Source organism: Protopterus annectens, chromosome 3.part1 (genome assembly GCF_019279795.1).
Source record: "Protopterus annectens isolate FY-2018-M chromosome 3.part1, PAN1.0, whole genome shotgun sequence".
In the NCBI taxonomy this organism is placed as follows: domain Eukaryota; kingdom Metazoa; phylum Chordata; order Ceratodontiformes; family Protopteridae; genus Protopterus; species Protopterus annectens.
In genome coordinates, this window is record NC_056732.1 from 1,776,600,512 (window position 1) to 1,776,612,153 (window position 11,642).

The 11,642-nt window shown below is 35.3% G+C and overlaps 1 protein-coding gene across 1 annotated transcript in view; it reads right to left on the reverse strand.

The window, feature by feature from the left end:
* The window catches only part of LOC122797861 (extracellular calcium-sensing receptor-like), a 176,172-nt gene extending 164,803 nt beyond the window's left edge, over positions 1–11,369 (reverse strand). Inside the window, exon 1 of the mRNA XM_044066382.1 lies at positions 11,364–11,369. Coding sequence (XP_043922317.1) covers positions 11,364–11,369 — 6 coding nt within the window. The remainder of the gene's footprint in view (positions 1–11,363) is intronic.
* Between the last annotated feature and the right edge of the window lie 273 nt (positions 11,370–11,642).

An 11,642-nucleotide genomic window follows, 5' to 3' on the forward strand; every position in this document is an offset into this window, starting at 1 on the left:
AATCTTTCATGATGTTATGACAGGTAGTGTTCCTTACCACCAAAATGGAATGCAAAAATAATGCACTTTTGGATTTAGTCTTTTAAGGTTAGCAGAGATGGTTTAGGCTATGAGCTGTTATCAAGTCCTGTGTTTAATTTCTCCAATCTCCTTCTATAAACTGTGTAATTGAATGGTTATTTTAACCAGACAGTTAAATAAGGTTAAGAAACTACAAAAGTAAATATGAAAACTCAAATCTAAAGTATCAAAGTGACAGTTGTTGAAAATAATTGAAACTGTACATAACTGTACATAGAAGAACAACATCCATTTGTAAGATTATGTCTAAAAGGAAAATCAAACAAATCAATACACGTATTTTAACCTATTTAAGAACCTGGAGTTCTTGACAGTAGTTTTTATAGGGACTATAAGAAAAATAATTTTGAAACACTGAAATGTAAGAAACATGAAGGCAAATAGATCCTGGTGGCTCTTTCCTAGAAAGTGGTTATTGGGTGAGTTAATTATCACCTTCAGATATTTTTGTTGATGTGGGCCATTAGGCAAACCAGCAGCTTTTGCAGTTATTATGGGTGGCAAGGGGCACACCAAAAAAAAAAAATTACTGTATAATATTTTGAAACACTATTTAAAATGTTTTGATACATAAAACAAATGATTCAGATAATTCATCATTATATATGCAACATAAGTAAAATTAGGCATACAATACTCCATAGATATACTGTCTGAAAAGGTATTGTTAATTTTACATATAAAGTCCATGAACAGATAGATAAACAGGCATGGCAAGTAGTGAAAAAAACAGTGCATGAACCAGAATTGCCACCAAAGTCAATAGAAATGTGAGATAGGTGGTTTTAAACAATTAGTTCATACTTAAATGTCATTAACCTTGCAGTAAAGCTTGAGAAGGCTTTACGGAGGAGCTTTCTCAGGGCCAAGAAGCTTTTGAATGACCAGCTGGAGATCATTCCTGGTGCCTTGTGTGTGCATTGTGTTTTATTTGCCACTTTAGCTCCATTTTTCTCAAGCATAATATTTTTGTTGCCTTCTAATGGGCCAATCTCTAAGATGTCCAGAATGTGGAACTTGAAGCCATTTTGCTTAGGGAAGTCTAGGCAGTGTTTTGTCAATGGATGTGCAAGGCTTTTAAGCCTTATGTCAGAGAAATGATTTGCAGTGCTTCTTTTGAACTTATTGGTTGTCTTTCCCACATAAAAGGCATTGTAGGTGTTACACTTGGCTATATGTATCTCAAACTTCTTATTACAATCACCACTTAAGGGGCTCCACATTCTTTTCTTTAGCACAGGGCAGTCAAAGTGGTTCAAATTACTGAGGTGTTGGCAAAAGCTGGCCCATAACTGTAGTTACTCTGGTTGATGATATCAGGTTTGTCCTTGGTTTTTAGCCAGTCCCTCATACTTTAGACTTTTTTGAAAACAAAGGTGTGGCCAGGCCCCAGAATTTTTTTTCTCACTTGATTGTTATCTGTTATAACACCCCAATTGTCAGTGATCACTTTCTTGATTTCCTTTTAGTCTTCAATGAAAGTCAAGGGAATACTTTGTTTTCTGTTCTCCTGTCTGGAGTCTCTGTAGAGGGTGTTATATTGTCTAATGAGTGTTCCAGGAAGGTCATATAGGGTTGAGTCATTTTTTTTTTCTTTTAGGGCTGTAATCAAATGTAAGATCATTCTTAGCATGGTGTCCCTGTGTCCCCAAGCAGGGGAAGTCTCCTTCTAAGTTGCAGAGTTAGGTGGTGAAATGATTATTTTCTTTTCACACTCTTTCAGCCTTATACCTTGGGAAGTGATCACATTTCTCTTTGTGATCTGTGGGTATATGCTGTTCTGTACAAGTTATTGCTAAGAGTTTTCCCCATACCTCTCAACTGTCCAGATTTCACAGAATGTCAGATTTTTGGCTCATATTTTGGTCTGTTCCTCATAAAATTTGTTGTTTTCTGGCAAATCATTAGGGTGATCTGAGTTCTGAAGTCACTAAATAATGACATACATTTGCGTTTCAGACTTCAAATCATTTAGAAAATCTATGTTAAAACAAACCATGTTACTTTAGCAACTTTCTAAGTTTGTAAGAGCAATATTTAAAACATGTCTCTATTTTGGGGCCTTTTAGGCTTTGTGCAGATTTCTTGCACTAAGAGGTTGAGAAGTAGGGTTCTCCTGCTGGGGTCATGAAGTTTGCACTTTCTTCACATAAGTAGTAAAGTCTTCATGTGTTAAATACCTTATCATAAATAAAACTTTGTGCAGCAACATGTTAACAACCTGCAACCTTGCTTCAAAATGGTAAGCTTTACTTCTTCTAGCAAACAATTCATATCTCTATTTTTTTCTAGCAATAGTATAAAGTTGATTTCAATACCCTTAGTCACATTCAGTGTACATTCTGTACCTAAATAGACATATTTAGTTACTAGGAGGTTGGACACTTTCTGCAGATCATATCTCTCAACCTCTTAGTGAAAGAAATCTGGACAAAGCCTAAAGCAATCGTAGGACAGCAGCCCAAAAATAGGGACAGATTTTAAATATTGCTCTTAATAAACTTTGAAAGCTGTTAGAATAATAGGATTTGTGTTAGCTTACATTTTCTGAAGGTTATGAAGTCTAGAACTCAAACATAGGTTATTACTTACTGACTTCAATCCTCAATAACTTGAGAGAAAACCACAAATTTTATGAGGAACAGACCAAAAAATATGAGGCAAAAATTCTTGACATTCTACAAAAATCTGGAAAGTTGAGAGCTGTGCTGCAGATCATAATGCATAGCATTATACAATGGAAGATATTCGGTTTTGGTCATATTCACTCATAAACCTGAGAGCTGCGCAAATAGCAAAAATGTGTCTTCAAGTTGCCATATAAATCTCAAAAGACAATTAAGCCATACAATACAATTGTCAACAAACCATGTCCTGAAAGCACCTGGTACCTCAATGTTATTGTTTATAAACTGATTTATGAGGATATTGTAATGGGCAAAGGTACCTAAAACAAATAATGAATATGACAGCGGATACCCTTGTCATATAGTATGATAGATATTACATGATAGTTGTAATAGTTTTAACATATGAGCTGCAGGATTTACTTATAACTATTTGATTTTCATCATATAACTTTTAGGTACACTTTATTGTCAAAAATAATCACCCACAAGAATTACAACCCTATTTTATCAAATACTATTTGGAAGTTAATTAAAATGGCCACTGCTTATAGACTATTTACAACAACCTGTTAATATTAAGTATGATCCCTACCAGGTCAGGTCCCCACATCCAAAAAAGAGCCATTGTTAAAGGTCAAATGGTCAGGGCGGCATGTATGGTTAGTGAGGAGATCGACTTCCATGTTGAGTTAGAATTCATGGTAAACTTATTTTTAAATATAGGTTATCCTAGGTATATGTGTGAGGAGCTTAGAAAAGAAATACTTTACAAAAGAAATAGAGGTTATATCTAACCTATTCTTAAAAGTGATGTTGATTTATTCAATGATGAAACTGAATTATGTAGTGACAATGTCTCATTCAATGGGAATTTCTTGTTTATACTCACCTTTAATGCTGACACCGACTATATTAGGAAGATCATAGAAAAGAATTGGGGATCTTTTACGAGATTAAAAGAGTTTCAAGGTTTTGTTGCACGTCAACTTAAATTTGTATTTCGTAGGGATTTAGCCCTGAAAGAGATGCTCGATAGAAGTGCTATGAGTAATGACAATTTAAGCAACAAAATTGTAGGAAATTTCAAATGTGGTAGATGCTTGACCTGTAGGCATATGATGACCACTGGGAATAGAATTGTGATCAATAATGTACCCATTAATATCTTGGGGCATTATGACTGTTTTTCAGTTAATGTTGTTTACCTTGCTAAATGTCAGGTATGCACTGCATTTTATGTAGGCAAGACATGTAGGCACTTTAGAGAAAGAATAAGGGAGCACATTCTGGATATTCATCATAAGAAGCCTACCAATGCTTTAGCCAGACATGTTACAACATACAATGATCACAGTTTTAAATTTTGCGTTATACAGCAATTAGTTAAAGACCAACAGGGTAGGACTACTGACTATCATTTAGATGTAAGTGAACTGAAATGGCAATTTAGATTAAATGCATATCAGTATCCGGGTTTGAATGAATTCATTTCAATCAAGCCATTCTTGAGGTTAAGGCATATATTAGCTTAACAAGCCATGACTGAACTTGAGTGGCAGTTCATGTTTATCTATTGGGGTTGATGTACTACATTCAATACCTTCATAATTTAGAATTTTTAAACATATTCTGTATTTTTATTATTATTTTGGTTATTATTTCATTCATTTTTCATTTTTCATTTTGATTTACACTTTCATTTTTTATTTTCTTTATTATTATCATTATTCATCATTATTTTTTTCATTTTTATTTCCATACAATTTCGTGGATGCTATTGAGTTTAAGTTTGTTCAACAGTTATGCATATTTGTGCACACACACAAACAGTTGTTTAGGTACTTTTCATCATCAGCTTGGGGGAGGGGTATTTTATGCTCATATCATGGTTCTTAATTGTTTTTAATTGAATGTTATTTTTCATTGGCTGTCATTCATTGTGATTGCATTATTGAATCAAGTGTATGTATTTAAATCTGGTTCAACACACTCTGAAGAAGTCTTTTGGACGAAACCTAGGTCAGTTGTGGAGAACCGGTGTGTCTTTGTGCAATAAAGTGCTGCTTGGTTGAGCTCGTGCCTCTGTGGATTAATTTCACAGGTCCCCACATCCTTCTTCTTAAAACCTCCAATCATTACCTTTTACCAAATAGTCAGACATGCTATCCAACCAACTGAAGCAGGTCTTCTTCACTTTATTGAATTAACATAACACCAAAACTAAAAACTTTGAGACAAGAACATTGAACATACACAAGAATGATGGCTTACAAAATCAAAATTTACAGGATCAAAGCATTGGAGTTTTTAAAGCTATAACAACACTTCTCAAGATGTTATAACACCCATTACTGTATGTTCAGTTTTGTGGGTTTCACTTTTATAAGCCATCATTCTTGTGTAAATTTGATGTTCTCATCTCAATGTTTTCAGTTTCAGTGTTATGTTAATTCGATAAACTGAAGTAGATCCTCTGAAACAACATGCAGAGGGTCTATATTGAAATATACTGAAATGTCAGAATTCACTAATTTGGTGTTTCATCATACCAACCTGATTAATATAAACCATAAAAATATTGAAAAAAAATACCGACCTGATTAATATAAACTCAAACTCAAAAAAACTGACAAACTGTTTAAAAACAAAAAAGCGAGGTTGTAAAAGAGCAATCACAGGCTTGAAAGACGAACTTGAACTCAAATTTATTAGTGCTTTCGGAGGGAACAATATCTCTCTTTCCTCAGACAAAGTCCAAAGACATTTACCCAAGTATTTATATACAGTCATGATAATGGCCAATTAAGTAATTAGCCAAAACACTCAAAAAACATTTAAAACCACAACCAGCGTTAAACCCGAACACATAAAAACTTTCTCAAAAAAGCCCTCACAGAAAACTCATCCACTACCAAGTTATAATGTGACGACCCAATTTTTTGCTAAAAGTGACATAGCGCAAATCTAAAAGCATGGGTAAACATTACACTTTATATCAACAATACAATAAAAATTGCCTATATATTTTACCTAAAAATTAAGACCATAAGGTATAAATCAGTAAATTATGTTCCAATAAACAGTAACTAACTGTGTAAAACAATTAAAATATAAAATGTATATAAGACAACTCTCAAACTCAAAAGGCAAGGATCACCTTTTCATGGCAATATGTTTAAGAATACTACTAATGGAAACATACTCAGTAAGCCCAGGATACATGCAAGTGGGAGTTCTTATCTTCCAAAACACCTCTTCCATCTCTAACTGGACTTGCCAAGGTCCCCCTCTTAAATCAGTTTCAATATGTTTAAGAATGGAAAATTTAAAACTGTGCTCTGTATTTTCTATAATATGCCTGGCCAGAGCATTAGTAGAGTCCTTCCTACTAATGGCATAATAGTGCTCGTAAATGCGCTGCTTTAATTTCCTTTCGGTTTTCCCTATATAGAAAGTAGCGCATTTCTCACAACAAGCAGAATATATCACGCTTCTAGTCTCACAATTGTATTTGCCTCTAAAACTGTATGTTTTATCTCTGATTTTTACTGCACTTCATCTACCTGTGTATAAGGTCCTGTACTGGCATGTTTACATTGTCGACATGACCCACACTTAGCCATACCCATATTTTTAACATGTTTTGTATACTGCTTAACTTCAAGTATAGATTTAAAGTTAAGTCTCCACCTGTAAGTAATTTTGGGTTCTGCTCCAAACAAATTAAACAGGGCACTATCCCCTATAATAAGGGCCCAATTCTTGCTAAATACCTCTCTTATTTTAAAATGATTCAAACTATAAGTACACAAGAAACTTGTCTTTAAAACATGATCGCCACCCTTATTACCAAAAACTCTTTCGTTACTTAATTCTACTTCGCACTGGTTGTTAAGGTTTGACAAAATTGGACTAAAATGGCCTATTTGACGTTTATAAACAACTTCAGATGTAATATTGACCACCATAGAAATGGATACCCTCTATTAGTGGACATAGATCCCAAATGCATGCATTCCTCAATGAAATATGTTTCATCAGAGATCATCCTAGCTGCCCTTACCATTTGTCCTTTTACCACAGCCTTTTTCTGGTGGTAAGGGTGACAGCAAGCGAAATGTACAAAAGCGTTAGAATAGGTGGGCTTCCTATAGATAACACTTTTATACCTAGAATTGACACTATCTTTAGATAAGAGAATATCCAAGAAGTTAATGCTGTTTTCCTGTAAGTTGTACATAAATTCAAGGAAATCAGTCATAAGGGAAATGTTAGAAATGAAGGATGGCACTAATGCTAGAGGCCCCTTCCAGATTAAAAACATGTCATCCTGGTACCTAGTGTACCAGGCGACGTTGTTTTGGAATAACATATTGTTAAATAACAGTGTTCTTTCCCAATGCGCCATAATACAGATGGCAAAACTCCCACCGCAGGGTGAGCCCATTGCCACCCCAGATTTCTGCAAATATATTTTACCATCAAAGACCATATAATTACGGGTCAATACAATCTCTAAGAGGGTTTCTACCAAGTGTATGGTGTTATTATTAATCTTCCTAGATATTAGAAACTCTCTTATCCATTCAAGGCCTACATTTTGAGGTATAACTGTGTATAAGTCCCTTACATCTATCGCAAGGAAACAGTAATCTTGATTAAAAGGGATTTTATTGATATCATAAAGAAAGCTCCACGAATCCTTACATATTTGGGGCTTTTGTTCAACTAAATGCCTTAAAATACTATCAACATATTTGGCACAAGCGTAAGTTATGGACCCCCGCCCGTCAACAATAGGTCTAAAGGGGGGGGGGTCACTGATTGATTTATGAATCTTGGGTGTGCCAAATAAAACTGGTAGTTTGGGGGTGATCATGTTCAGATAGCGAATTAAATCAATATCGGTGACCCCTTCTAAAAAAAGGTCTTCAAGGATGGACCTGATTTTGTTGTAAGCTGAATTTACCTCACTGATACTAGCCAGTGCGTAAGACCTAGTGTTAAGTTGACTTTGCATTTTTTCCCGCATAAATGTTATAATCCATAAACACAAGCCCACCACCCTTATCGAGTTTCATTACCCTTATATTGCATTCCCGTAACATGTTGATAAAGTTGCGTCTGCAGTTCTTTCTTTTTATTTGAAAATAAAAATTTTGATTTTGATTTATTGAAATGGAGTACTGAAGCCATGTAAAATTTGTCAATTAATATATCTAATTGTTCTAATGTTTCTTTTGTATTAGATAATGTTAGTAATATATCATCAGCAAATAGCATCACTTTAGAATTGTATTGTTCATAAACATCTATTCCTTTGATTTTATATTGTTGTGAATTGAGTCTGCCAATATTTCAGTCAGAGCAAATAGAATTAGTGACATGGGACATTCTTGTTTAGTGCCTTTTGTTATATGTATAGATTCAGAGGTAAAAGGACCTAACTTGACATATGCTAAATTCTTTGCATATATATTCTTTAGGAGATGAACAAAGGATGCAGGAAATTCAAATAGCATTAGGATTTTGAATCAATAGTCCCAATATTCCCAACTGATACATACACTTCAAAGTAAAAACAGGCACCAATGGAAGTGGAATAAACGAGCCAAAATACTTATAATGGAAACGACAGCTGATCTATTCAATACATAAACACAGTTTAATAAATCAGCTGTCGTTTCCAATGTAAGTATTTTGGCTCATTTATTTCACTTCCATTGGCGCCTGTTTTTGTTTTAAAATGTGTTTCCTGGTTTATTTGGGCACTTTACCTCATTTTTGTGGCTACACTTCAAAGTAGCTACATTACAGTGAATACTGTGATAATATAGACAGTAATGATCTGTTCTATTTTAAACTGAATGAGCTGTATCAAAATAGCATGTTTGTTATTGCAGAATGTGTACGCACTGGGTGCTGTTAAAACACAGTTTACATTAGCTATATTGGTCCTTTTTACACAGCAAATGCTGCGTTGGAATAGCATTTTTGGTAGAATGGCTCCATACATGTTGAATCTGATGAAATGAACACAATAATAATTGTGAGGGGCCCATAGATACCTAATTTGTTATCCGGCTTTACTTAGTACATGTCAGGACAGCTTAGCACCTCTGTTACCTGATTTTACTCTAGTTGACTTTGTCTAGCGATGCTGTCTATGTTCCTATTTTACATAGCAAACACTAACTTTGACTAGTGTTTCTGTTGTATCCTGGTCTCCACACATGTCGTCTATGTTATATTTAAGCTAAAGCAGTTATTTAGGAACCAAGTCCAATACTGTAGGGCTAAACACTGTACTAGTTAAAATACACTAATGTAGTATTGCATCTAGACTGCATTTATGTAACATTGGTACAACTCTATCAAGAATAGGTGCTTTGTAGAGCGTATACAATACTGTGAAGCCACGTGTGGAAATTACAAAACTGCTTTAGTGCTCTAGTGTATTAAAACCACATGCTGAAACGTGACATATATGTGACATATACACAGCACTATCTCCTGTTCAAAGTGTCTTTGATCTACTGTGTTTGTAGAACTGTATAGCTGTGTTTTCTTTTTTAGAACTGTATAGCTGTGAATATACTGAGTCAATCTGAACCTAATAAGTATTGTTAAACTGGAGAACTGCAACTGCCTAGATTTCTTTACTATATTAGCTATTTAGAACATTCAGAAAAGTAACTACTTTTACCTGGCTAATTGGGTTTATGTATCCATTATCTTTTAATGGTTATTATCTGAGTAAGTGTGGTCAACTGCCTGTTTTTCTTTACCAATTTCTTTTCTATTCTACTTTATGTACCCAGCTCTCCAATCTGCCTATCCTGTATTAGGAATTGGGAACTTGCCCTATCTGAAGACCAAGAATCTTATCTTTACCTAAAACCTGGGGGGCTAAGAATAGAGCTAAACTTCTCCCTGAGCATCATTCCCTCAAGGGAACAAGACAGTATGTCTACTAGTATATTGTGTGTAATGAATATATTTGTTTAAATTAATAACAAAGTAAATTGCAGGTTTAACGTACACTCTCTAGCCAGGACAGCCAGCAGTCAAAAGCCATCTCTTCTCCTGTTTTTTCCCTCCTTTTACTTCTAGACCTGCTAGCCCCTAGGAGTAGCCATGATTGCAATATATCTTATTGACCACAATACAACACCCTTTTCCCAGGTTTAATCTCCTTGCACACATATCTTACTATCTTAATATATAACTCTCAGGCATCCAGTATCTCCTATTCTTATCTTTCCTGTAGTCCCACTCTATCCTTCTACCTTACACTTTATATCTCTCAAACAACCCTCCCAACAATCTCTCCCCAAACTTACCTAGGCAGTCAGGACTCCACTGATTGTTCTCCTAGGGTTTAGTCCTTCACTGGCTCTACCTGCTCTGTTTGCCCTACAGGCTCACTCCGCTCCCCTACCCTGCCCCTAATTCCCACCCACCCCATTACCTCTACATTTATCCTCCCTAACCACACCCCCATGCACACAACCACTCACATGATCCACCTCCTTAAAGTGATATAACCCACTTTCATTATTTTTTTTACACAGACCACAGTTAGAACTTACCATATACACTATCCTATAACTACTACCTCATTATGTTACCTACATCTAGCTCACCTCTCCCAAAGGTCCTTCTCTTAATTCTACTCCTACTTACAATCTATGAATACCTTAACTGCCTAGGATTTCATTACTACATAAGGCAAACCTCTACACCAATACTTGTAGTCCCTCGTAACAATACATATGCACCCAGCACAACAAACTACCTACCAGCTAAGTATCATAGTTTGACTCACATCAAATTCTATAGTCCAAGAGCTAGGAAATTCCACAACCTAATATGTAGACTCTTAAAACTTACAATGAGATTACAAGTTCACCCCTTAATATATGGTGATATCCACCCAAACCCTGGTCCAAACTCTACCACAACTTTAGAGTCCTGCACCCCAATTCCTGCTAACACACAATTGCTCACCAGACCCTCAAACTCACTCTTGATAGCTCATCTCAATATCCAGAGCATAAATAATAAAGTTGCCCACCTACATGCACTCATGGACGTACATTCATTTGACATCCCATGTCTTACTGAAGCACGGCTCAAAACTACAACACAAGATAAGGAGAGTATTCCACCTGGATATAATATCTTGAATCTAGACTGTAAAGCTAAGAAGGGTGAGGGAGTAGCTATTCTATACAAAACTGGATTACAGGTGACCCCTATAGACTCTAAACCTCCACTAACAAGTAAGGCCAAATTCCTTATTATCAAATTGCAACTTAATAAACATAAATCCATCTACATCATCTGTGTTTATCTTCCCCCAGGTAATAACACTAACACCCTAGAGGATACCTTTAGTTGGCTATCTAATACCTACCCACAAGACACCATACAGCTTGGTGACTTTAATAATAACTGGAGGAGCTGTACCTCTGAACAGCCACCTACTCATATTAACCTATATGGTTTTATTCAAACCATTACATCCCCTACAAGGACCAATAAACTTAATCACAAGGAAAGCACCTTAGATTGGATTCTCATAAACAGTCACCACCAAACTTATAAAGTAGGAACCATCCCCGAAGATATAAGCAACCATTCACTTACCTTCATAATTAGATATAAGAGCAACATTCCAAATCCAGCAACCTATAGGACAATTAGGCCCAAAAAGAATTTTAACCCTGACAGCTTTCAAAAAGAACTTTCGGCATGTGATTGGTCACCCCTGAAAAACCTATCTCTAGAGGAAGCAGTCAAATACTTTAATTCAAAATTCCTTGCTATTTTAGACTACTATGCTCCAACTCATACAACTCATACAATTAGAGCCAGGATTAAACCTCTCATAAACTACCAAACAAAAAATTCTCCTTAGAAACAAAC